The following is a 26,825-nucleotide window of genomic DNA, read 5'->3' on the forward strand; positions in this document are numbered from 1 at the left end:
ATGTTGGGATTTCTTGTCCCAGCAATTCTAGAAAAGACCAGGCTGGGTACCTTTGAAAAACTGAACCTCTTTAAAGATCTAAATTAATGATAACATTGTTCACAAACTTAATTGACAGGTAATGGCCAAATATTGTGGAGGTTTCAATCCTTTGCTCCCTTAGAATGCAGCTTCCCAAATTGTACTGGGTGCAGTTTGCTTCCAGGTCTAATTCAGGATTTTGGTTATCACCTTTATAATCCTCACAGCATAGGATATCTGAGGAACCATCTTATCCCAATTATATTGACTCACCCCACCTGGCCAAATAGGGCGGTCATGCTGCATATCCACCAGGGAGTTTCAACTGGCAGGATCTAAGAGGAAGGCCTTCTCAGCTGCTGCTCTCACCTTATGGTACATCTTACTTGCAGAGTGAGGTGACTCTCCATTCTTCTGGTTCCCGGAAAAGCATTAAAGCATGGCTTTGCTAATTAGCACAGGCCGTCTAAAAGTATATAAAAGCCTGGGGATGTGCAGTGTTCTGAGTGCACTCCTGCTGCTTTGTTAACTTCCTAGTCTTTGAATTTTAATCTGATTTTTTAAAGTTTTAACGAGTTTTAAACTGTTTTTAAAGCTGTGCTTTTATTCATGTATTTGTAAGGTTTTCTTATGTTGCTGTAAACAACCCAGAGTCACTTAGGTAAGATGGGTAATGTAGATATTCAATGAATGAATGAATGAATGAATGAATGAATGAATGAATGAATGAAAGAAAGCTCACCTCTGCTGCTGCCCTGGTGCCTGCCATTTGACTGAAAGATCTCTTTTAAACAGATTGAAGTATTCATTTCAGTTCAAATAATAGATATTGAAATATGTGTGAGGGTATGTACAACCTCTCCTGGAAACTGAATTCTCAGGAGTCAGACTCAGAAGTTCTTAGTTTTTTCCTAGTCTATAGCAGAGTTTTTCCAGTCTGGATCCTAAATTGCATTTATAACACAACAAGGGAAGCTTTTACTCTATTTCTTCCTATGACCTGAGGATTATTCTCCAATCATATTGCTAGTAGGAATCAGTGTATATAAAGTCAACATAAATTGACAAAGTTCATCCATGCAGTAGTTGTGTCCATAGTTAGGGGTATCAGAGTCGGGCTGGAAAAATATGGACAAATCTCTAAGTAGCATCAAATAATTTTCTGTATTGTTTTGCTTCTATCTAATAGTCATCTGGGTTTTTGTAACATAGGTTACCATATGTGAGGTCATGATATGTGAATATCTTCCAGAATGTTAGTTGGTAGTGTAATGAGGTTGATAACTAAGATAACTGGAATACACTTTTCTTTATCCATGCTTTATACTTTTCCTTACCAAACTAAAACCTTGCAAGTGCTTTGCCAGGTGCCATTTTGACTGGCTAGATTTGTTAATTACTTAATCCCCATACTGAAACAACAATCATATTTTTTCAAAAAAAATTTCAAAATGAAGGGGAAGGAGGAGAAAGGGGTTTACTTGATTTGAAATTGTACTTTGCTGTTTGGTTTGGATGAAATAATGGGTATTGGAATACCCATTAGGAATTAGAATTTTCTAATATTCTTTGGATTTAGAAGATTCTTTGAAATTAGAAGAATATGACCAGAGATTTGGGTCACATGGATATTTGTGTTACAATAAAGTACAGGTAAATGTGGATTTTAAACATCATTGTTAGAAATGCCATATTGAGAATATTGAATAGATACAAATCCTGGTTTTGCCCCTGAAATATGGCTCTCAGCACAAGAAGCATTTTGTAGTTGAGAAATAATAGGCAAGGACAAATGACGTTAATTGAAATACTAGAATTTTGACAAAGGAATGTAAAATAAAATCAAAGAGAAAACTGGTGGCAGAGGGAAGGAAATAGTTGTCAATCCTATTTATAATTTTTAGAAAAAATTGAAGTGGAAAAAAAGAGAATTTTATGGTTTTGAACATTGTAAGACTGAGTTTGAAGTAGAATTGTGTACAAATGATAAACACATAGTTGTTAATGTTTATGGAGATTCTCAATCATCCAGGTTATGGTTGTCCCAAAGGTGTTTTGTGAAAGACAAGTTTTTTTTCTTGAAAATGTTTCACAGAACAGAAGAAGCTTCTTGGATGAGAAGCAAAATGTTTTCAACGAAAAAACAAAATCCAGTCACTTTTTGAAAAGCACCTTTGGAACATAGTTATTAAAATGTATAAACTTTTTTTTTTTTAAAAAAAAGATTTTTATTAATAATAAAAAGAAAAAACAAACCAACATAAATACATTGAAACAACATACAAAACGAACAAACATCAATTCAGTCCAATGACTGACTCTTAGAAGTTACTACAACGGTGGGTTATTTTCATATTTCTATTTGTGTCAATATCTACAGTCACCTGTTTACATGGTTATATATATATATATATATAATTGACTCCTTATTTACTTCAATGCATTTCTGTTGAATAGTCGAAAATTATCTTTATATTCCTATTTTTGCCTCCAGCCAGCTGTACCATCTTTGCCATACTAAATAGTAATCAGTATTGTCTTTCTCTTGTATTTCTTTTGTGAGCTTATCCAATTCTGCACATTCTGTAATTTTAGCTATTATTTTGTCTTCTGTGGGTAACTGTTCAGATTTCCAATGTTGGGCAAAGAGTATACGTGCTGCTGTGAGGATATGGATGATCAGATATTTTATTTCTTTGGTATATTGTGCTGTGATTATTCCCAATAAAAAGGTTTCCGGCCTCATTTCCAGTTTTTGTTTCGTGATTTCTTCAATCATTGTTTTAATTTGTTGCCAGTATTGTTTTGCCCTTCGGCATAACCACCAGAGATGATAATATGTCCCTTTCTGTGATTTACATTTCCAGCACATCGGAGATGTATTTGGGAACATCTTGGCTAGGCGCGCCGGTGGGAGGTGCCATCGGTAGAACATTTTGTAAAGGTTTTCCTTATAGGGTATAGACAATGTCATCTTATAATTTATCTTCCACAAATTCTCCCACTTATCCAATTCAATAGTATATCCTATATTTTTGGCCCATATTATCATATTCTCTTTGACAACCTCCTCTTCTAATTTGTATTTTAGTAGGTACTTATAAATTTTGGTAATCATTTTCTCATCTGTACTTTGTAATATTTTATCCAATTCATTTGGTTCATTTTGGAATCTGAATTGTGCCCGATCAGTTTTGTATCTTGATTCTATTTGCATGTATGGCCACCAATCAATGTCTATCCCCTGATTTTGTAATTCTTGTCTTGTTTGTAATGTATAAACTTTTATTGAAGTTGGAAACAGAAGAACAAGTGTAAGACTTGTATGACAAGTATGTATGACGTATGTATGATGTATGTATAATGTATGTCTAAGTATGTATGATGAAGAATGTATGACAAAGTGGGCTAAATTTTTGGTTATAATACATAGATGGAACAATGAGAAAATATCTGACTAAAATGACTGAAATGTACTTTGTTATCATCTTAATTCTTATTTGATGTACCATTGGTATACAGTATATCACCAGAGAAATTGTCTAAGAATGTATAAAGGCGCTTCAAATTTATGTTGGAAACATCTTATTTTTATGTTTTTGCATAATCCAACAAACATTTACCAAAAAAGCTAGAAAATTTGAATTCAAATGCTATACATTGATTCAGAGGGTTTTAAAGATTCACCTACAACTGAGAACAAGTTTTTCCTTTGGAATAGATGGGCGAACAGTTGGAAGAAAAGTTGTGGAACTGTGTACATGACAACTGAAGCAAGATTATTGTATGTATAAAGATAGAAAGATTCAGCATTACTGACATTGAAAGAATGGTTGGTGAAGATAATTTGCTCAGAACTTGCTGAGAAGATTAAATTGACTTTCATTGATGAGAAAAAAACCGTATTTATATTTACTGCTGATTGGAAACCCACTATAGACTTTTTGTGCAAGACAGAAAAAAGTGTTTTGATGATTAGACAGTGTATAGACTATAGAAATGTGGGACTCGGTGGCGAAGATCGAAAGGCCGGCAGTTCAGCAGTTCGAATCCCTACTGTCGCGTAACGGGGTGAGCTCCCGTTACTTGTCCCAGCTTCTGCCAACATAGCAGTTCAAAAGCACGTAAAAAATGCAAATAGAAAAATAGGGACCACCTTTGGGGGGGAAGGTAACAGCGTTCCATGCACCTTTGGCGTTTAGTCATGCCGGCCACATGACCACCGAGACATCTTCGGACAGCACTGGCTCTTTGGCTTTGAAACGGAATGAGCACCGCCCCCTGGAGTCAGGAACGACTAGCACATATGTGCGAGGGGAACCTTTACCTTTAGACTATAGAAGGAAGAGAGTTATGTTGTAACCATGTAATAATCGAAGAGGTAAATTTGTAATAGTACTTATAACTGGTATAAAGAAGATTGGAAGCTACTTCTCTGAATTTTTCTTTTTCTTTAATTTCCCCCCCTTCTTCCTTAAAAAAATCTTTAATATGAGAGAGAGAGAGAGAGAGAGAGAGAGAGAGAGAGAGAGAGAGAGAGAGAGAGAGAAAGAAAAAGAAAACACCACGTTTCTAATGGACGCTGGGAGTTGTGGTTCGCAATACCCCGAAAGGGGAGGGTTACGCCAGTCTGCCTAACGCACAACGCGCGCCGATCTCTGTTAGTGCTTTAGCGGTGCTCGGGCCGCTCTTCGGCACCTTGTCGGCATCCGTAGCTCGTTCAGTGGGGCTGTCAGCTGAACTCTTGTCATATGACCGGGAGTGTCGGTTCTCCTTTCTCCGCTCGGTGGCTGACTGCGAATCGTCCGCCTACGAATCGTCTGCCGTTCCCGGTTGCCGGGAACGTTTGCATCGTTTGGTTGCCGAGCTTCCTCAGAGAGGTGAGACGTCGTAGCTCTTTCTCCCTTCGAGGGCCACCCCAGCGTGGCAGAGCAGAGGTCGCATCTGCACAACAGGGAAGCTTAAGAGTTTAGCGGCCAGCGGGAAGGCGACAAGGCGCCTCTGCTGCCTTTCTGCCCAACCTCGCTCGCCTAGACCTTGCTGTCGCGGTGCAACTCGGTAGAGGAAGGAAAAGTAAACGGCCTTTCTCCTCGCTCCCGAGCGGCCCGTTGCCAGCAGTGCATTGTAGCCGGCCCTGCAGAGACTGCCCAATTCAACGTCTTGCCTCCAGCGCCGACCCTTTAGGCTTCCCAGGGGAAGGTCACACAAGGCGGCGGTTCTTTGCCACCCTGCTGCTCTCAGACGTTTTTTTTCCTTGACCTTGTTTTAGGAAAAATAACTTATTAATATGATTTTCCTGATCTCTCAGTTCTCTTAATATTCAGACAGCGGCTTCCCTACAGAAAGAATAAGTTAGATAGGTCAGATGCTTTAAGCAAATAGATTAGAATTCTTTATTGGCCAAGTGTGTTTAGACACACAAGGAATTTGTCTTCGATGTATATGCTCTACCCGGTATATACTGTACCAGTATATACCGAGTAGATGTAATAAAACAAACTTTGCGTATATTGATTATGAGACGGGAGCTGCTTGTTCCAAATATTTTAGTTCTCTGAATCTTTGTGTCCCCGAGTTTGCTGAATTGCTATTGTTCATCCCATCGGTTTGTTAAATATAGGAATGTATTTCTTGTATTTCTTACCACGCTGCTTTTAGAGAGAGAGAGATTATTTGCAGGGCGATATAGCTGAACTTGGCTAGGTTCTTCTGAACAAATCATAGGCCAGATCGTTCCTGCAGCTGCCTTTCTCTGAACTAAACCTTGCTTTTGCTAGCATTGCTTTAACGAAAAAAGGCCGTAATAGCTGTTTCATCCAATAATATGTTCCTTTCCCCTGTATTTGCAGGGGAAAGGAAGTAAGGATTAATCTGGTTTTTGCAGATATGGTTAGATGACTGTAATACAGTTTCAGCTGGTTTGGTCAGGTAGAGTTGGCTAGTACTGATCGACATCCTGCCCTAGTCATGACTTGATGCAATAAAAACTAAATAGTTGTTTTGGCATCAGAAATTCAGAGTAGGCCAGAAACTATTTGAGGAGAAAACAAAATGGTGAAGGTCATTGGTGCAATGATATTTAGCTGTCCTTCTGCTTTTCTAAGTTAGCATGAACAATTGATACTACATTGGGATATTAAATACAATTTGTCCGTGTTTTTTCAAAAATAAGCTGTGTTCTGTGATCAGTTGCACTTAAATTTTGGAAAAGCATGTGTAGAAAGCTTTAGTTTGAAATGCAAAATTTAAAATATGAAACAATAGGAAGAACCAAATCCAACAGCTGGTTTCCAGATGGAATTGGATGTGGAAACTTGAGTTGGGATTCTTTTCTTTCATAAGGGATATCTGTTTAATAAGTAACAGGAATTTTATTTTGGTAACAGATGTGTAATAATGGAGTGGTATTTTGCACATTATTTTGTTTCCTGAAGTAAATTGTTACATGCAATTTACAGAACTCTAACTAAGGAAAAGTAACCACAATAAAGTACATTGTAAATAATAAAAACAATACTTTCCCATTATTTTGTTTTCTGAAGTAAATTGTTACATGCAATTTACAGAACTCTAATCAAGGAAAAGTAACCACAATAAAGTACATTGTAAATAATAAAAACAATACTATTCCAATTTACAGTTATTAAAAACATAGTTTAAACAAGCCATACTAATTATGTATCAAATAATTATTTCAGAGGGAGTGCATTTTTGTACAAATAGTTTAACTAACACCAGCTGGAATTCTGTAAGAAAACAAAAAAGGTTTTTATTAAAATGTTCAGAAAATTGGTGCCATTGCATTAGGTCTGGTTCTCTTCTTACTGAATGAGGTGGGACTGTATGCTAAAAAAATATATTTTCTATAACAAACATAATATGGAACTTTGTCAATCGAGGTTAATAATACAGCATAAACACAGGATGATTCATTTTATGAGGTATGTAACATTTTTATGTTTATAAGAACTTTTGAAAGTAGTTCAAAAGTTGAATTATTGAATTAAATAGATTTCTTGGTTTGCTTTACCTCAGCCAAGGAATTGTTTGTTTAATTTTCATAATTTAAATAGTAGCAAATATAAAACTATCTGTTTGAAGCACATAACATAGTGGTTTCCCTTTTAATATATTTTAATTCTATGCCATATATATTTTAGTATAAATAAATCCTTTTCATTAATTTTATTACGTATTACAGTATATTAAGTAAAATTAAAGCAACAACCTAACACGGGGGGGGGGGGGGGTTGGGTAGAGAGAGAGAGAGAGAGAGAGAGAGAATGGGTGAATTATGATTATAATTTCTATAATTGTTTCAGAGATAGTTTAATAGATAAACAAAAATAGCATTGCTTTTGTTTATTTATTACGTTCCTCAAATTAAGACATTACAGTAGATTGAGCGGTCCTTGGTGCTCTCTGAGCTTGCTTGTTTTCTTGCAGATGTTTCATTACCCAAGGTAGGTAACATCAGTGTTGTAAGGAGTGGTGTTTGCTGTCAGTTTATCTATCAGTGTTGTGGGGGAGGTCTTAGAGATTCTTTGATTGGGACTGTTTACTGTTGTCGCTTTGGCAGTTTCTGGGGTATTGTTTACTTGTTTTTTGATTATTGATTTGAAGTTAATAAGCTTCAGACCAACAATCAAGTAAACAATACCTCAATCAAGAAACTACCAAAGAGCCAATGAAATTTAGATCCATGAAAGTAAACTGATTTCAGTGTTCACGTATTGACTGAAGCATTGTTCAGGTTTATTGCAAACTCATATTTATATTTGTTTCCTTAATAGGTTTTAAATTACAGTAATTATGGATATTCGGGGTGCTGTTGATGCTGCTGTCCCCACCAATATCATTGCTGCTAAAGCAGCTGAAGTTCGGGCTAATAAAGTAAATTGGCAGTTGTATCTACAGTAAGTTTTGAACTGGGTATAAATGGTTATAAGTGGCATAATTTCTCTAAAATAGTTACATAAAGTATATGTAGATGTATTGGAAACTAGAGCACTGTTTAAGACTTGGAAAAATCTTGAGTCAGTGGAAATTGGGAAAAATGATTTGTCAGTTAATAGTCATAAAATATTTCAATGTAGTATAATTGTGAACCATACTTCTAGTAACATGTTAAGTAAATTGGCAGTTGTAGCTAAAACCAGGTTTTCAGAATAGCAGATTATTCATTACTTTATTTTAATCAGTTATATATTTAGAAAGATATTTAGCCTTTCTGGCTACAAATATTTTTTTAACAGCTAGCTATATCCTTTTTCAAAGCTTTTCATCCCACTACTTTTCTTATGTTAATGTATTATTGCTTCATAGCAAAACAAGTTTCTGATGTTGCCTTCATTATTCTTCTTGAAGATACTTGAAAGTTAAAGAAACGCTTATTGGGATAAATAGATGGACAAGATTTTTTAATACTCATCATATCCTGCCCCCTTGTCCCATGCCCAAGACATTGATTGTGTCATTGCACCAAAATATTGGCTTGGCTATATCCTTCCTGCCTATGACTAATATTATTCCTAATTGTTTTTTTGTGTCCTAAGTAAGAAATTATATGATCTTTTGATGAAAGTGTCCAATCCAAATCATTTTAATTTGTTTTTGTCTAATTATCAATGTCTAGTCTTCATTTTATCTTTTAATATATCTGGCCCTTAATAATTGATTGTTTATGTATCACAAAGTTGATGTTGATGCTTAGCATCACATAGATTTTCTCTATGATCACCTGTCCCAAGCTTGATCTTGATTAACAATATAAGTTCTATTCTTAAACTGGGTTTTCCAAATGTGTTAGGAATAATACATCTATTATTTTTTAGCCAATAAATTTATTGATTGAAATGTCGTAAGAAAAATGTTATAAAAAGATAATGGAAATGGTCTACAGTACTTGGAATTGTTTGTTGTTGTAGCTGTTTAAACTGCTGTGGAAAATAGATGTGAAATATAAAACTTAAACCTTCAAGTTATAAAGAGAAGCCAATTTGATTTGAAACATTAAGTTAACTTTGACTTAAAACGTACATATTGTAACAAATTTGGGGAGGCAGGGGGCATAATGTATCTCCAGAAGACAGCCAGAACATGGCTTACATAAAGGACACATATATATTTTTAAACAGGAAAAAAGCACTCACAGTTGTCCAAGGAGTTTAAAAACAATTCTTGAAACTAAGTCTCTAAGATGAGTGGTAAATACTTTTAAATATGAGATATAAGGTTTTCCTTTATGCGGTGATGTTTTGTTTTCAAGATTGCCCATCCAGTTCATCATTTCCTATTTAAGTTTGGGAATATAAGTGATTTTAGAAGCAATTGTGGGAATTCTGGGGCAGAAATAAATAAAGTCTACAAATCAGAAGTGCTAAAAAAAGATTCTTTTTTTTTTTCTTTTGCAGAGGGCTAATGATTTCAGGAGAAGACTGTGAATTCATTCAAAGATTTGAACAAAAACGGGCTCCAGAAGAAAAGCAAGAATTAATACAAACAGAAGGCAATCAAGTAATACAGTTTCTGTGGGACAAAAATTATTCAGTGTTATGAATTGTTTTGGTTTTATTTTTTTGTTTATTTGTTATTGCTTTTTTGGGGGGGGGGGTTGGAAAGGTTTGTAGATCTGTTCTTATATGCTGTAGTCAAATTTTTCCCCAAACTACTTACATTATTAATAGTGACAAAGCAAAATTATTTTGACAGTTTAAAAATAGTGTGTGCCCCTGACAAATATTCTCCAGGGAATAGCAGTTAATCCATATTATGTTAGGTTAGGTTAGGTTAGGTTAGGTTAGGTTAGGTTAGGTTAGGTTAGGTTAGGTTAGGTTAGGCTACGCTATGCTACGCTATGCTACGCTACGCTACGCTACGCTACGCTACGCTATGCTATGCTATATTATATTTTACATTACATTACATTACATTAGATTACATTACATTACATTACATTACATTACGTTACATTACATCTTCTCAAATTAGGAATAAATCCTATTAACTTCTGTGGTGTTTTGTCACAATAAAGTTATTCAGCAGTACAATATGTTTACTCTTTTACAAATTATTTGCTATTATTAATAATCCTGAAACAGTATTCACATTTTGTTATTTGATATGGATTTCTAGAAGATAAATTACATATCTCTATATGTCACTGATTCATATTTTGACACTCAGTAATTGATAGCGGATGCACAAACTGTTTAAATCAGAATTAATGAATTTTCATGAAAAATTGATTATCATAGAAAAACAGTCTGGTGTTCTCTGTTACAATCTCGTGTTCTCTGTTGTTCAGACAATATTATATTCTACAGTCCCGAATCATTGGCCATGCTAGTAGGCATTACAAATCAAATTGTATAGAATAATCTGGTTATTGGTATATCTGATGCTTAATTTGCGACATGCAGTCATGCATATGTGAATTCACCCTTGTAATACTTTCCACTACCATTATGCCAGCAAGCTTCATAATAAGACAGTTAACAAAAGTCTGATAGTTGTGCCACACTATTATAGATTGCATAGTAAATCTGAAGCTACATGCTACTTTTGTACCTTTAATAGCCATGCTACAGTAAATGGATTGTTGCTTTATTTGTTATATCATAGAATCATCAGAGGAGTGGAAGAATCCTTGAGGTCTTGTAGTCCACCCCGGTCTAACAACACCATAGTCCAACAATATGTGTTGGTGTGTTATTAACAGCAAAACCATGCCTTTGTTGTGTGCACAATACTCCAGTTTGAAATGTTTTAAGTTTAAAATAGCAATAGAAATAGCAAGAGCACTTAGACTTATATACAGCTTCACAGTGCTTTTACAACCCTCTCCTAAGCAGGTTACAGTGTCAGCATATTTCCCCCAACAATCTGAGTCCTCATTTTACTGACCAGGGAAGGATGGAAGGCTGAGTCAACCTTGAGCCGGTGAGAATCAAGCTGCCAAACTGCTGTCAGCCTGTAGTCAGCAGAATTAGCTGCAATTCTGCATTCTAACCACTGTGCCACCATGGCTCTTAATCAAATAATTTTATTAAACATTATTATATGTTAGAAACAACTGTTCTGACCTTACAGAAAATACTAAAAACTAAAAATGACCTCAACTCAATGCAGCACTATTTTGAATTTGAAACTTTTCACTATGCCTACACAGAGAAAAGAATAACTTTTCTGAATCTGAAATGTAACATTTTGTGCATCCCTTAAGTACACAATTGTTTCTTGCAAAGGAATCTAGAGGGATATTTTCTTTTCTCTTCTCCCCCACTTTAGTGAAACATTTATGAATATTCTAAGAAAGCTTGTGGAGGGCAGCATAAGTGAGAGTGTCAGAAAGATTTCTTTGCATGCGTGTCCATATAGTCATAGTCCTATTAAGTTATTTTATTATATTCTCCACCAGCCTGTAAAATCCATTAAGGATACTGTTTGAAGAAAGGTCCATGTTAATATAATTATGTGTGTAAATGCAATCTTGTTTCTCTTAAAATTCAGCTGTCATAGTTCTGATCTTTTGGAACAGTGAAGGAGAAAGAGACAAGCTGCCAGAGCACTTGGTTACAAATAATTTTGTTTATTTTTTCCCAAGTTACTTTTGAAAATCAAGTTGGCATTTCAACATATTTCTTTTTGGTTAACGTGATTTAACATACATAATTTACTCTAGGGGCAGGTATTTGCAATTCCTTATTTAAATCACAGCAAATATTAGTCTCTGTGAAGGTGAATTAGAAGTAACAAAATATATGCAGCATTTATTTTTCTATATTGAAAAGAAGAATGAAGCTATTGTTGCTCCTCCATATGAAATCCATTGTCTTAGTGATAACTGAATGAATGGAATTTTGCAATAATAATATTCTTGATGAAAGCATTCTAGCAAATCAATACATGTGAATATTCTGACAATTTAAAATTGTTTTCACGTTCACTGTACAACCTATGCTTGCAGAAATGCAGAGCAAAATGAGAATGAAAACAATGTCTAAAAATTTATTTTTTTCCTAGTGTGCTAAAACATTCATAAGTCTGATGACTCATATCTCCAAGGAACAGACAGTTCAGTACATTTTAACTATGGTTGATGATATGCTGCAGGTACGTTCATTAACTATTTTCATGATTAACTAATTGATATGCAGATTTCTTACTGCAATAGAGCTGGCTTTTTACTTTATATCCACTTTCCCAGTAATGCTGGGCAGATTACACTTCCTGTGAGTAGGATCCCTTAGAAAATACTTCAGCCATTTTTTACAATGTGGCATGATTACATTTATATCTTGAAATTTCTGAAAGCAAATAATGCATCAATCTACTTGCAAAATGAAAGTTGAATCTGATTGTTAAGCTGCTTTTCAATAAGCAGGATTTTCACCATCCTATGCAATAAAGGGTAGTCAAGCTAGTATCCTCCAGATATTATGAACTATGGCCTGCTATCCTATCCAGCTGACAGTTTTGGCTAGTATCTGTGAGAGCTGCTTCAGAATTATTTGGGTCTGGAAGCTTTGATTGGTGAAAAATGCAGAACTAGACTGCTAACTGGTATGCCATACTTATGTTAAAAGAAATTATTGCCAGTTGCTTTCCAGGCATAATATAAGGTCCTGGTAATCTGGAAACAGTAGCTACTCTCATAAGCACCTATTATTTTTGCCCAGAGATGCTAAATTACTTTTGCTTTATCAATTCCTTCTCTTTGCTTGAATCCTATAAAACAAATAATGTTTACTTAATGTCTTTTATAGCATCTGAATTAATAAATAATCCTTTTATTCTTAGGTATTATTCCAATGAAGTTTGTGTCTTGCAGTTTAACTTAGAATATTTTTGTAGTGTGGCTTTGCTAAATATTGCAGTCATTTGCATTTTTAATGTTGTGTAGTTTTATCAAAACATTAAATTGTTTGGGGGGGGCTGTTTTTTGATCTAGCACTTTTGTATGCTTCAGTATAGATCATTTTAAGTGCTATGATAATGGATACATTGCAACAGTGAATGGCAAATGGACTGCAAGAAGTGTTGATAATGGTGCATTATCATCGGCTTTGATCTAGTTTACTCTTATCACCTAATCATAGCACTAATGCAGGATAAACATCAAAATGTAATTCTATGTATGTGTTGTATGTATTGCTTACCTTGCTGGAACCATTTTGAAATAAATCTTATATAAAGTATCAGTCATGATCCTTCCACTTTGGTAACAATAATACATTTATTCTTTTCCTTTCAACAGGAGAATCACCAGCGAGTTAGTATTTTCTTTGACTATGCAAAGCGGGACAAGAACACTGCATGGTCTTATTTCCTGCCAATGTTGAATCGACAGGATCTTTTCACTGTGCATATGGTAAACCTTCAATCAATAAAAATCTGAAATTTGTAAAATAGCATATTCTTCTAGAAAGAACTGAAATTCTGTTTTCTGTATTATTTTTCAGGCTGCCAGAATTATTGCTAAACTAGCAGCTTGGGGACGGGAGCTGATGGAAGGCAGTGACTTAAATTATTACTTCAACTGGATTAAAACTCAGCTTAGTTCACAGGTATATGTAGTCATACTTAATATATCTGTAAATTAAATTACTTCAATTAAAATAGTCTTAACAGAAATTACTATTCTGGGCTGCATCTAATATATTGGTGGAATTATGTTACTTTCAGTGACATAAGATCTTTTTAAAGTGAAGAGAATACAAACATTCACTGGACTTCAATAAAGTTGATCAACGTGGGATGTATGGACATATCCTTGTTGCGGGTCTTCTCCTGAAAAATGCATGAAACTAATGTATTTGAGTAGCATCACACAACTAGGAAATTTCCCATTGGCTTTTATGCCAAGAAAAGTTATTGGGTGTGTTACCATACAGAACTCATGATCAAGAGCCGTGGTGGTACAGTGCTTAGAATGTTGTGCTGCAAGCTACTTCTGCCGACTGCTGGCAGTTCGATTCCCATCAGCTCAAGGTTGACTCAGCCTTCCATCCTTCTGAGGTTGGTAAAATGAGGACCTTGTTGGCGGCAATATGCTGACTCTATAAACTGTTTTCAGAGAGCTGTAAAACTCTATGAAGCGGTATATTGTGTTGGTCACCACCTTTAAAGCGCTCCATGGCTTAGGGCCGGGGTATTTATGAGACCGCCTTCTGCCACCAATAGCCTCCCACCGGCCAGTATGCTCGCACAGAGTGGGCCTCCTCAGGGTGCCGTCCGCCAGACAATGTCGGCTGACGACCCCCAGGGGGAGAGCTTTCTCTGTGGCGGCGCCCACCCTCTGGAACAACCTCCCCCCAGAGATACGTACAATAACAGACCTCCGGACTTTTCGTCGGGCCCTGAAAACTTATTTATTTCAACTAGCTGGGCTGGCTTGAGTTAAATTTTAAACTGATTTTAAATTGGGTTGTTTTTAAATTACAGCCAAAAATATTTAATCATTTTAAACTGTTTTTAAATTTTGTATGTTCTGTTTTTTACTCTGGCTGTTCACCGCCCTGAGTCCTATTGGAGAAGGGCGGTATAGAAATGGAAACAAATAAATAAATATACTGTATTTTTCGGAGTATAAGACGCACCGGAGTATAAGACGCATCTACTGTTTTTGATGAGGAAAAGAAGAAAAAGAAATCTCCCTCTGAGCAATTTTGCCTCGTTGCAGCAAACAGCCTGCTTTACTTTCATTTTCGTTTTCAGCATAGCTTGATTAGCACAAGGAAAAAAAAGATCTGCTCCAGCAATTTACCTCTTTGCTACAAGCAGCAGAGCCCTGTGCAAAACAGCTGAGAGCAAATCAGCTGAGAGTCGGGAGGATGATCAATCAACTTGTGCTAACTAGGCTGTGCTGAAGCTTAAAGGAGCTGTTTTTTCTTGCTGTTTGCTTGCAAGGAGGTAACTGCTGTGAGGCAGAGGCCAAAGGGTGGGGGCCAGTGAGTGGACAGGGCTACATTCGGTGTATAAGACGCACCTAAATTTTCACCCCCTTTTAGGGGGGAAAAAGGTGTGTCTTATACTCCGAAAAATACGGTAATTCTAAGTGCTATTGCTATTATATTTTACTATGACAGCAAACTCTATAGAAACCTGTAGACTTCTGTTCTATTGATTAATGAAACAAAGCAGAAAATTCCAATATGAAATATCTAAATATGTTCTGAAGTTCGTGAACTTGACTAAATGGGTATTTTTATGGATATTTTCAGGTTAAAAAGGCCATTCATGAGAATGAAATAAAAAGGACATCCCATACCCAATTATTCTTTATGAGTCTTCAGAACATAAATTGTGTTTGTAATTGATGCAAATTGCTTCTTTAGATACTTTTCTTTTTCTTTCCTTTATATTATTTTTTCTTTTACCTTTTTATTTTTTCTTTGCCTACTTTTTCTTTTATGTTTCTGTAGTTTTTTAAATCTATGTAAATTTCCTTTAAATAAAAATAATTCTGAGAGTATATCTTTTTTTGTTTTATGCCAGAAACTACGTGGTACTGGAAGTACTAATGAGCCTGGAACTGATGTAAGTATATATTTCTTCAAGAATATAGTCTGGATCTGGGCTAACCTTTGTTCTTTTTGTTTTGTTTTTTAAATTGAACTTTCTCCAGCCTGAAAGTAGCAACAGGCATTTCTACTGTTGGGCCAGTTTCTGATTTCATGATCGATGAATAATTGGAGACTTCTTACTTAAGAAATCATATTATGTACATATCTTTAGGGAAGTGTATTTTTCTTTCATGTAGAGTTCACAATATGTCCAATGTGTTGCTGGATGTTTGCAGTTGATGCTCAGAGTCAATGAATACCGTTTTGCATGGGTAGAATCAGATGGAGTAAACTGGTGAGTATTTGTAAGAAGACAAATCAGTGTCTGCTGTTTTAGTGGACTGTCTTGGGGTACATTTAGATCCGGGGTGAAATGCTCCCAGTTTGGACCGGATCGCCTGATCCGGTAGTGATGGCGGCAGGTGGTAGCAAAAATCCCTGTCCCCACCCCATGCCTGGCTGAGCTGCGCGATCATCGGAGGCTTTTTTTTTAACTTTTAAGAGCATTTTTTGGCCAAAGAGGTTGTAGAAAAAATGCTTTTAAAAGTTAAAAAAAAAAAAAAAGTTGGCCATGCCCACACAGTCACATTACCCCCCCACCAAGCCATGCCCACAGAACCGGTAGTAACAAATTTTACATTTCACCACTGATTTAGAAGTCTGATTTAGAAGAATAAAAGAGACATTCTCTGTGCGTGAGCAGAAGATTGTACTTAAAGAATAATGGGGACTACTTATTATATTACGGACAGGAACACTGGCATGATGAATTATAAACATAAATCCGAATTCATTTAAAATTGCTATTCTGTTCACAATAAACTTGGATGAAATTGCATTGAATGCTGAGGAGTTGCTCTAGGACATTTAAATTAGACGAAAACATGCTCATGTTGACTGTTCAATCAAGGCACTCCATAAGTGCAATTCAGCAGTGAAACTAATAATAGTTGTGGCTTTCAGAAGAACATGTAATTTCATTACCCAGAAAAAATAACAGATGCCTCCCATGGTCATTGCTGATTTAAGAGGTTTACAAGAACTCTAAAAATCAGCTTCTACATGATTTTCCCCTACCTTTTTTTTGAAAAAGAGAGACCAACTTTTCAAGATCTTGGGAATAAGGGCAAAATAGAGGCTGATCAGATAGAAACTGTATTTTTTATATGTCTTTTCCCCCCCTCCAGTATAATGGGAGTATTAAGTAACAAGTGTGGTTTCCAGCTTCAATATCAGATGATTTTCTCTGTCTGGCTCTTGGCCTTCAGTCCCCAAATGTGTGAACACTTGCGACGTTACAATATTGTTCCTGTTTTATCTGACATCCTTCAAGAGTCTGTAAAAGAGAAAGTAACCAGGATCATTTTGGCAGCATTTCGGGTGAGTGGATGAAGCACATTGACCAGATGAAACTGGCTGTGGTGTGTTTTTATATATATATTGTAACTTGGTGTTGTTTGACTGTTTTCTTTTCAACCAAGAGTTGGCTTCTGAACTGGAAGGGCCTCAATTGTTTGTTCTTCGCTGTAGTTCCAATTCATACCAAGGCCCTATGCCTGAGAGAGGTCTGTTTGTTGGCAATATTTATTTTGGGACAGGGTTTTCCAGTATGGGAACTATTGGAGGAAGGTTGTGCCACAGCCTTAAATTGGATTTACTGTACATTGCCTATTAAAAAAAGAGAGAGAGATGCAGCATTAAACTGCATAGTAAATGTCATGTCCACCAAGCCATTTTCCCTGAATATTTTCAGATTTTAAAGTTGTGAAGCCAAGTACTGTATGCCTTTATCTGGAAGACTTGTGCACCTATCATTTGGTGCTTATGAATCACATGCTCTTAAATGCAATCCACTATACTCCCACACTCAGAATCTCCTTCCCTTCATGCAACTTTCACAGGCAAGGAAGCTCATTACTCCAGAGTAGAAATTGGGGGTGTTCCAGTAGCTGTAGAAGGAAAATGAATCTCCATTTTCCAATTCTGCTGATAGAGTTTTATAGAGAAAAGCCATTGGACATCATTTTCTCTAAATTGTTTTGGAGACACTGAGGGTCTGAGCAAATGTTGTTAATGGTGATGGATTGATTATGTGCCATCAAGTTGGTGGTAACTCTTAGCAACCCTTTAAAAACATTTTCTCCCTGATGATCTGTTCCTAACTTGGTCCTCCAAATTTTCTAACGATGCATCCATTGCAATTGTAACTGAATCCATCTGAATGACGGATATACAAAAATATAAAATATATATTATATCTGAATATAAAATATACAAAAGTATGAAGGCTATTGCTTAACACATTGTAAGCAACCTTGAGTCTTCGGAGAAGGGCGGCATAAAATGACCACTTTGCTGCTGGTCATTCTCCTCTCTTTCCTTTCATCTTTTCCAGCATTAGAGTCTTTCTCAGAGAAGAGTATACATTATACTTCACATAATGTATCAGAAGTAGGATAATTTGAGCTTGGTCATTTGTGTCTCCAGTGAGTTGATTTGTATGTTGATCCTTTTATTTGTTTCCTTGGCTGTTATGGTATCATTTTAAGTATAAAGGTATACTTTTTTTCTTGTAAGCTTACTGGAGGGAACAGCTTAGTGATATTATAAATATTAAAATATATAGGCACAAATCACAAAACAATATATTTTTCATTTATGATAGATGACATTTTAAAAATCCCTTATATTTTTCCCTTAGAATTTTCTAGAAAAGTCCACTGAGAGAGAAACCCGCCAAGAATATGCTCTTGCCATGATCCAGTGCAAAGTACTGAAGCAATTAGAAAATTTGGAGCAACAGAAATATGACGATGAAGATATAAGTGAGGATATAAAATTTCTGTTGGATAAACTTGGAGAGAGTGTCCAGGATCTCAGGTACATTTTGCATTTAGAATCTTAAAAATAAGAATGTTGGTCAGACTTCAGTTAAAACTCTTTTCCTCACAAAACTATTGGTTATGATCAGCTACAAATTGAGACATTAAGTAAATAGTTAATCTCAAAGTGCTGTTTCTAAAAACTTTGCAGGAAATCATTTTGAGGGCCCTTAAAAAAACCTCTTCTAATAAATTGTGTCCTTAGATGGTTTGTACTTAAAATTTAAAAAGTCTGGTGGTCACAGCTACTACAATTAGTCTTTCAATTACATCCCTCATTATAACAAAAACTCCAAATAATGTAGAATCATAAAGGCTATTAACATTATTAACATAATTAACTCTTCTTAAATTTAAATGATGATTTTATTATCCAAGTTCAGATACCTGGATAATGAGTGAATTTCATAGAGTTTATGAATCAATATTTTGAAGGATAAGCCAAATGTTACGAGAGAGAACAATCTCTTAGAACAGGGACCCCCAACCTCCAAGCTGCGACCCATTACTAAACCATGGCTATTCAGAATTAGGCAGTGTGAGTGGCTGGCCAGAAAGTTTGGTGACCGCTGTTTTAGAACAAAGAATGTTGCATCTGATTTTTCTCAACAATATTACTACCACTTTAAAAATGAAATTGTAAAATCAATAAACTCTAGGAGAAACAGCTTTAACAGAATAGCAGTTTTTTCTTTGGTATTAGGAAAAGAAAAATATAAATTTTTATCTCTTTAAAATAGAGGTTTAAAAAAATAAAAAGTAGATCAGTTGAAAAACAGAGGAAAAGCATAAAAGGAAAAGCATTTTGGAATACACAAGTATGTTTTAATCACATGGAATAATATTGGCAGTCTTCCTATTATACTGATATCAAACTAGTTCATAAACAGAAAGGGAATACATATCACTGATCCAAGATTGTCACTCTGGAATCATGCTGTCTTTACAATATTGAAGAGTAATTTGTTTTTGCTGGCCCCCATGCTTGATGATTCCATAATTCCTTATATAATAATATGCTCAATATTTATGCTATATAATTTAAAAGTATACTTATAACTTTAAAGTGTAATCATCTTTGTAATATCATATCATATAAAACCAAAATAGGGCAATAGTGGCTGATGAGTAAATCATTTGAGTAGGTATTCCTATGCCATTTTACACTTTCAGCATAATGGAATTGACAGCCAATACCTTTAAAACATTCTCTACAGTGCCCAGTAAACATGACAAAATTAGTCTGGTAGTTAAGATTAGGAATGTGCAGCTATTTAAGTCCGGTGGAAAAAGCAATAGGGCATCATATATTGTTCTCAAGGATCTTTTGTTCCTAAATTCATCTTCAATTTTTCTGCAGTTCTTTTGATGAATATAGTTCAGAGCTTAAGTCGGGAAGACTGGAATGGAGTCCTGTTCACAAATCTGAGAAATTCTGGAGGGAAAATGCTGTAAGATTAAATGAAAAGAATTACGAACTGTTGAAGTACGTCCTGAGATTCCCTCCTTTTCCCCCCATTTTTTCTTTAACAATTGAAATGTATGTGTTGTTCAGAATAATGAAAATTGCATTTTAAACCTCTAGGCAAGATGAAATTTAAATTTCACTTCAAGGAAACACTTCTTTAAACAAAATATTCTTTAGATTGCAACCCTTCTCCTTATTGTTTTGAGGAGTGTCTTTGGCATTCCTTCTGAAACTCCTCTGTTTTAAAACCATGTGATTGTGAAAGAGCAAATCACATTTTTATTGTTTTTAAAATATAGGCTACAGCAAGGGTATTAGCTTATAAATTCTGTGTTATGAGATGGAACAAATATTTGTACTTCATTTCTACTAAGTGGAACCACCACTTTGAACTCCAGAGAAGCAAACATATATAGATGTAAATCTTCAACTCTTATTTCCTGAAAACATATGGAGACTATTGAAGATTGTGGAATGAGCTACTGTAAGGTTCATGGAGTCTCCATGCAAATGCAAATAAATAACATTAAATTAAAAATCAGCATCAAGTATATGTATGCTCCATCTTAATATAGCACATTTCTTCAGTGAAGCCAAAATATTTTAGTTATTTATATTATCCATTTAAACTGGTATGTTCCTACACCTGTCAGTGATTTTTTTAAACTTATAATTTGGATTTCTGGCTTTGAAACCTAATTTGGATGCATATTAACGCAATACTTTTAGTTGTGCGTGAGTCACATTGACAACTTTCAAAAATACCAATATGCCTTTGTTCAGAAATTCACTGAACAGTATACCTCATTATTTGTAATCAAAGGAATAAAATAATTAAAACATATTTTCATGGTATATTTTAATAAGATAGTTTATTCTTTTCATATGGTTAGTGAAGTTGTAAGTTGATATGGACTTTTTAGAAATAAATATTTCTAAATATTTGGATGCATATTCTAATATTTTAAACATTCTAATATTTTGTAAAAAATTTAAATCTTACTATGTATATAAAATTGTATTGTAGAATTTTGACAAAACTTTTGGAAGTATCAGACGATCCTCAGGTTTTGGCTGTAGCTGCTCATGATGTGGGAGAATACGTACGACACTATCCTCGAGGAAAACGGTAGGCAAAATTTACTCCTTAAATCTGCTTCAAGTTATTGTAGTAGTTATTTCAATTTTTCATGGAAGTTTTTATATAGTTGTGTGCAACTATAAAATGTGTGCAACAGCTGTCCTATTAATTGTGTTAAGCTTTAAATCAGGAGTGTCAAACTTAAAGCCTGCGGGCTGGATCCAGCTCCCAAGGTGCTTAGATTTGGCCCACGGGGCCACCCTCGAAATACCAAAGGACCGGCCCGCAGTACCTCTGCCACTGAAAATGGAGCTCAGGAGGGCCGCGCACAGCTCCGTTTTCACTGGCAGAGGGTTGCAGGAGAATCCTCCAGCCCTGCCTCAGCCACCACAGCTGTCCCCTGACATGAGTGATGTCAAGCTGGCCATGCCCATCCTGGCCACACCCATCCTCTGCCTAAGGTCAAACACAACCTCAGTGAAATCAAGTTCGACACCCCTGTTTTAAATATGATGTATTTACTTGGATTATTTGAGGATGTATAAAATAATCTACATGTCCCATTGGAAAATGAAGTTAATACTGGTTTTTAAAACACAGAGGAAATCAGAATCCATTAACATATGCAACTAATCTCTTTTTTTAATCTTTAAAAATTCTTGTTATTCTGTTCATATTTCCTACTGCTTCCCCTGGAAGCATTGACAGTGAATTCAAAACAGACTCCAGTCTTGCAGTTATCTGGCATTCAGTCCCCTCAGACAGCCATTCCAAGAGAAAATGGGTGCCTGGCTTCCATGTTGCATTTAATAAAATGACAGAAAGGTGAAGAGTGAGAATGCCATTTTGACCATAAACCATCTGAAGAACATACATTTCTATGGCCTCTGAAGTAGGATGATTTCATGCCTGTTATTACATTTTCATTGTGTAAAGAAAACTAATTATATTTTTTATGCTAAAGTGATGTGTATTTTGATTATTTAGAGCTGAACTGTTTTACCTTCTATTTAAAATTTGGAACAAGGTGACTCCCCTACAAGTTCATAATTTGAAATTTCTAATTGTGAGAAATCAGAAGAGGAAGTAATATCAATCATATATCTGCCCATGTCATTTTACACACCCCACTACCCTTTCTCTTTCTTTCTTTCTTTGTTTAGTGTGATTGAACAGCTTGGTGGAAAACAGCTTGTGATGAATCATATGCATCATGAAGACCAGCAGGTTCGCTACAATGCCTTACTTGCTGTGCAAAAGTTGATGGTTCATAATTGGTATGTGATGGCTAATTTTTATTTCTGTATTGACAAAAGGAATTTTTCTCATTCATTAAATCTTAATTATGAAGTATCGTAAATCTAAATTATGAAGTATCAGTGATTAATAATGATATTCTGGTTATTTTTGTTATTCACACCAATAAATGAAAGTAATATTGCTGAAATGGATTTGTATGGCTTTTTATTGGTTTTTTTCCCTTATACATTTATGATATTTCAGTACTTGACAAGGGCTTATTTGTACACTTCAGTATTTGTGAGTTGTCAATGGATGTTTAATGACATATAACTTGATCTTTGTTGACAATTTGTGCTTTTTGCTTACTTTTTTGGTATATTTTACTGAAATTTCTTGCAAGATTTTATTCTTCCGTAATATGTTGTCCCTGAAATCTATCTGTATGTGATTGATAAAATATAAATAGAATTTAATGCACATTCTCTTTATCCATCTAGTAAAATGTATTAATTGCAGAAATTACAAATAATTAACTTGCCTACTTGTTTTTCATACAAATCTATATGTATATTTTATTAATATTAACTGGAGTTTTTAGGATTTGTATTACAAAAAAATCTACACCCTGTCAGGCAGCGCCTAGAATTTAATAGCATTATTGCTTATGCAGCAGACATAACATAATCAATACTACTTTACTTGGGCTCTATTTTTTCTGCAATTTTTCAGTGGCTACTTAGAATGCATGCAGCACTATCAGTGACAGAACGTTTAGCTCAACGTCAAGAAAAAAAGTTAAAGCATTCATTTAAAAGTCCAGAAAGTCAGGAATGCAATGGAATTGAGATTGAGGCATTATTCTCTGAATCTCATTACTCACAATCAAAAGTTAAGACATCATCTAAAACCATATTAAAACTATACATATTAAAATATTAAAAACGAACCTGGTGCTAAATCAAACCCTTAGTGTGCAGTTATCCAATCTGATACCAACACTTGGGAGAAAAGCCAGGACTTCAAAGCCAAATTTCAGTGTGCAGGTTTTATCATGAAATAGGCATGCTTCCTAGCTCCCATTGGATGGTAATATTTAGGGGAAGGGACTAGATATGTGCCTACCCTATGTGATCTGGTAGGGCAGGTAGATGTTCTTAGAAAAGAGGTCCTGCAAACAACCTGTCCCTGTTCCTGGGCTTTAAAGATGATGACCAGCATGTTGAATAAACCAAGAAAGAAACTGGAAGCCAGCGTAGCTCACACAGCAAAGATGTTACATGGGTAAACCTAGTGGTTTCCATTACTGTGCATGCTGTTGCATTCTGGACTAGTTGACATTCTTAAAGGGCAGCCTCATGTAGAGCGCATTGCAGTAATCCATAAGGCAGGTGACCATGGCATGAGTGACCATGAGCAAAGCCTCCCAGTCCAATTTATCACCACTCCTTTACATTTTTTTTTTTTTGAAAAATAGTGGTATTCTAAAACATAAATTTGCAATTACTGAGCAGGCCTTCTTGAACATTATTGTTCTCACTGTTTTGGCATCAATCTGATTCTCACTGATGGCTACATGCATTATTCCATCTCACCAATAAGTGTCCCACTATGCCTTGAATCTATTCTGTGCTAATGCATCAAATTATCTATAATTCAAAAAGTAAAATTTTGCTTCATGTTGGCATAAATAGCATGGCCCTACATTGTGAGACGCACATATAGTCAATTTTGTATGATTTTCTTTTTGAATGATTTATGAATATTGGGAGGGGGGAAGCATATATAAAAACCATGTATACCATAGCAGACCTTAACAAAGTCTAGTAATTTTCAGAACTGCAAGCTACTTCCAATATAAAGTTAGTGAATTAAATTACTGCATTAGAGATAGTGGGCTAACAAATTATTTGTAATCATGCACTGCACAAGGCTTTTGGTCTTGAAGAAGTGCATTAGAGTCAATTACTGTGCATGTTTCCTGAGGCTTACAGTATTTAGCAGAAGTGGCAACATTACATACATATAATTCCTTTATTTAAAAGTAAAATAAAACTGATGTAATTAAATGTATAGTGTTTATGAACTATGTATTGTATTAATTAGAAAGCTAATTTTTGTTGTTTGAAATTAATGTTATAATTTCATTTCATTTCATTTATTAAAGTTTTATACCGCCCCTCCCCCAAAGGACTCGGGGCAATGAACAGCCAGGATTAAAAAACATACAATATAAACATTAAAATACTTTAAAACATAATTAAATCTATATTGGCTTCCCCCAATTTAAAACCCCTTACCCATAAAATTAACCAATTAAAAAATTTTTAAATCAGCCTGGCTTGCTGAAATAAAAAAGTCTTCAGAGCCTGGGGAAAGGTCCGGAGGTCCGGGATTAGTCGTATCCCTGGGGGTAGCTCATTCCAGAGGGCGGGTGCATAATAATGTGAAGCTGCATAAATATTAGACCTAAAATGTTCTTTTAACTTGCTCTCCAAGTTGATTTAACAATGCTTAGCTGTTTTTTCTTTCCAGTAATAAATGTTGTCTTCTGGTCTTTTGCTACAGAGATTATGTTCAATGTTCTTGTTATTTTTAGTTTAACCTTTCTGTGCATCATACAATATAACTGAGCTGGCATACATGTGCAGATGAAAAAACATATTTTCTTGCAGAATCTAAATAAGAGTCAGTCACAATTAAGTTGCTCTAAGTAAAAATTCAGTTCTTCCCCTGCTTGTCTTGTTGCAAATGTCTTTATTCAAGCACTGTAAATGGATGACATGTTCCAGACACCCCCCCCACCCTTTTAAATTCAGGAGCACAAAGTGCTGTGTTTGGTTTGATTGATTCTTGAACGTTAGCACAATTTCATAAAATTCTGACTCTTAAGCTTCTACAACTTGTTAATATTCTACTTCTTTCTTAACTGTGAAACATTAAGTACCCAACTTTTAGAGATTATTAGATTTGAAGAGATTAATATTAACCAATGTGGTGCAATAGTTAAAATATTGAAGGATTGATGAAACCTAGTCTGAAATCCACCTTTAGGCATTGCAAACTCACTGGATAATTTTGATCCAGTGTCTCTTTTTCAATCCAACCTTTATCAAGGGATTGTAGGGATTGAATGAAGTGAAATCCCCATGTATATATCCCTGTCTGCATAGGACTTTTTAGGTACACAGATGTTGTGGAATAGTGTAGCAGAGATGAGGAGAAGATCATCTTGCCTTAATTTTATTGTAGAGAAATTGCTGGTTTTCCTAGCAAAGCTGGTGCATTACAATCTCTGTAGAAAGACCACATGATGCCTTATTTTTCATCACCTTTTCCAACAATTATTGTATGATGTACAATAAAATTTAAAGCTGCTATATGGTCAATGCCCATCTAATATAAACTAGCATGAATACTGTTTGATATTTGGTTTCCTTATTTAAAATTCAAATTTGAATACGTTCTCAAAAGTAGAATCTCTAAACTGTGAAAGGATTGACTGGTCTTCAGACAGTAAATTGCATACTTGTTTTTCATTGCCTCTTGTTGTTTATTCCTTTCTGGAAAAACTCCATTTAAGTATTGTCTTTTCATATTTTTTTCTCTTCCCTTTTCCACATTGTTTTTTTGTAGGGAATATCTTGGAAAACAGCTACAGTCAGAACAGCCTCAAACAGCTGCAGCACGAAGCTGAGCCTCAACTCTCTTTGCTGAGAATAATCATAATTGCTACAAGTACCTTCAAGTACACAGAAGAAAATAATGTAGTTGAAGTCCCTTTAGCTGTCTGCTACTGTGAGCTTTCCTTCCAATAAATCTTCCAATCTTGTTGCCTGAAGGGCCTTGTCTTGTAAATCATTTCATTTGCTAGCAAGAATACAACAGAATATCCAAGATAGCTAATGTGTAATGTCTTTATTTTATGTATTTATTGTCTTAAAAAAATAAAAAAATAATTATTCCATATTGTTTTTTTATTGTTCTTTATTGGCTGCAAATCAGGTTCACTTTGAAAAGTGATTAGGGTTTTTTCTTATTGATTTATTTATTGAAAGCATTTTTATCTTTGGCACCAATTTTTTAAATTATGGATTTAGATACAATTTTAGGGAGAGGAGATGAAAAACCTGGCAGAGTTGTCGTTTAGCACAATGAATGGAATTCTCCTGCTTGCCATTCCCACACCCTTTCTGGCTGGCTCCTTTTCATGAATAAGTCAATGATTGGTTAGGAGGTACATTGTATGCACAAAGACCTTGCTGCCAACATCCTTCCATGCCTACAGGGAAAGCTCTTTCCATGTTTACTATTGAGTAGTAGAGTGGTCATGATCATGGATACAAGTGTAATACCTTCAACAAAAATAATTCAATGAGACTTGCATGTTTATATTCATAGTTTTTTATATAGGTATTACATATCTATAAATGTCTAGACAGAGGTTGCTTTTTAAAAAAAGCATATGTGGAGAGACTTGACTCCTTGTGATTTAGTGGATAGGCCCATGTAATTTTCATGGCGGCATGGCAGATATTCTACTGCTGCCATGAAAACTACATGGGCCT

The 26,825-nt window shown here is 35.1% G+C and overlaps 1 protein-coding gene across 2 annotated transcripts; it reads left to right on the top strand.

Moving 5' to 3' along the window:
* Positions 1-4,782: 4,782 nt before the first annotated feature.
* ATP6V1H (ATPase H+ transporting V1 subunit H) lies at positions 4,783-26,098 on the top strand. 2 transcript variants are annotated; one of them, XM_070942302.1, is made up of 15 exons: positions 4,783-4,901; positions 6,921-6,962; positions 7,815-7,937; positions 9,435-9,537; positions 12,046-12,135; positions 13,280-13,393; positions 13,485-13,589; positions 15,520-15,561; positions 15,785-15,882; positions 16,775-16,967; positions 18,289-18,467; positions 19,830-19,955; positions 20,965-21,066; positions 22,182-22,295; positions 25,894-26,098. In XM_070942302.1, the coding sequence occupies exons 3-15, from the start codon at positions 7,834-7,836 to the stop codon at positions 25,952-25,954; spliced, it is 1,431 nt and encodes a 476-aa protein (XP_070798403.1). In that variant the 5' UTR covers positions 4,783-4,901; positions 6,921-6,962; positions 7,815-7,833; the 3' UTR covers positions 25,955-26,098. The 2 variants fall into 2 exon arrangements, with proteins under 2 accessions (XP_070798403.1, XP_070798402.1); XM_070942301.1 differs by lacking the exon at positions 6,921-6,962.
* Positions 26,099-26,825: the final 727 nt, after the last annotated feature.

This window comes from Pituophis catenifer, unplaced genomic scaffold, assembly GCF_029215685.1.
Source record: "Pituophis catenifer annectens isolate HBS135680 unplaced genomic scaffold, rPitCat1.0.hap2 SCAF_3, whole genome shotgun sequence".
Taxonomy (NCBI): domain Eukaryota; kingdom Metazoa; phylum Chordata; class Lepidosauria; order Squamata; family Colubridae; genus Pituophis; species Pituophis catenifer.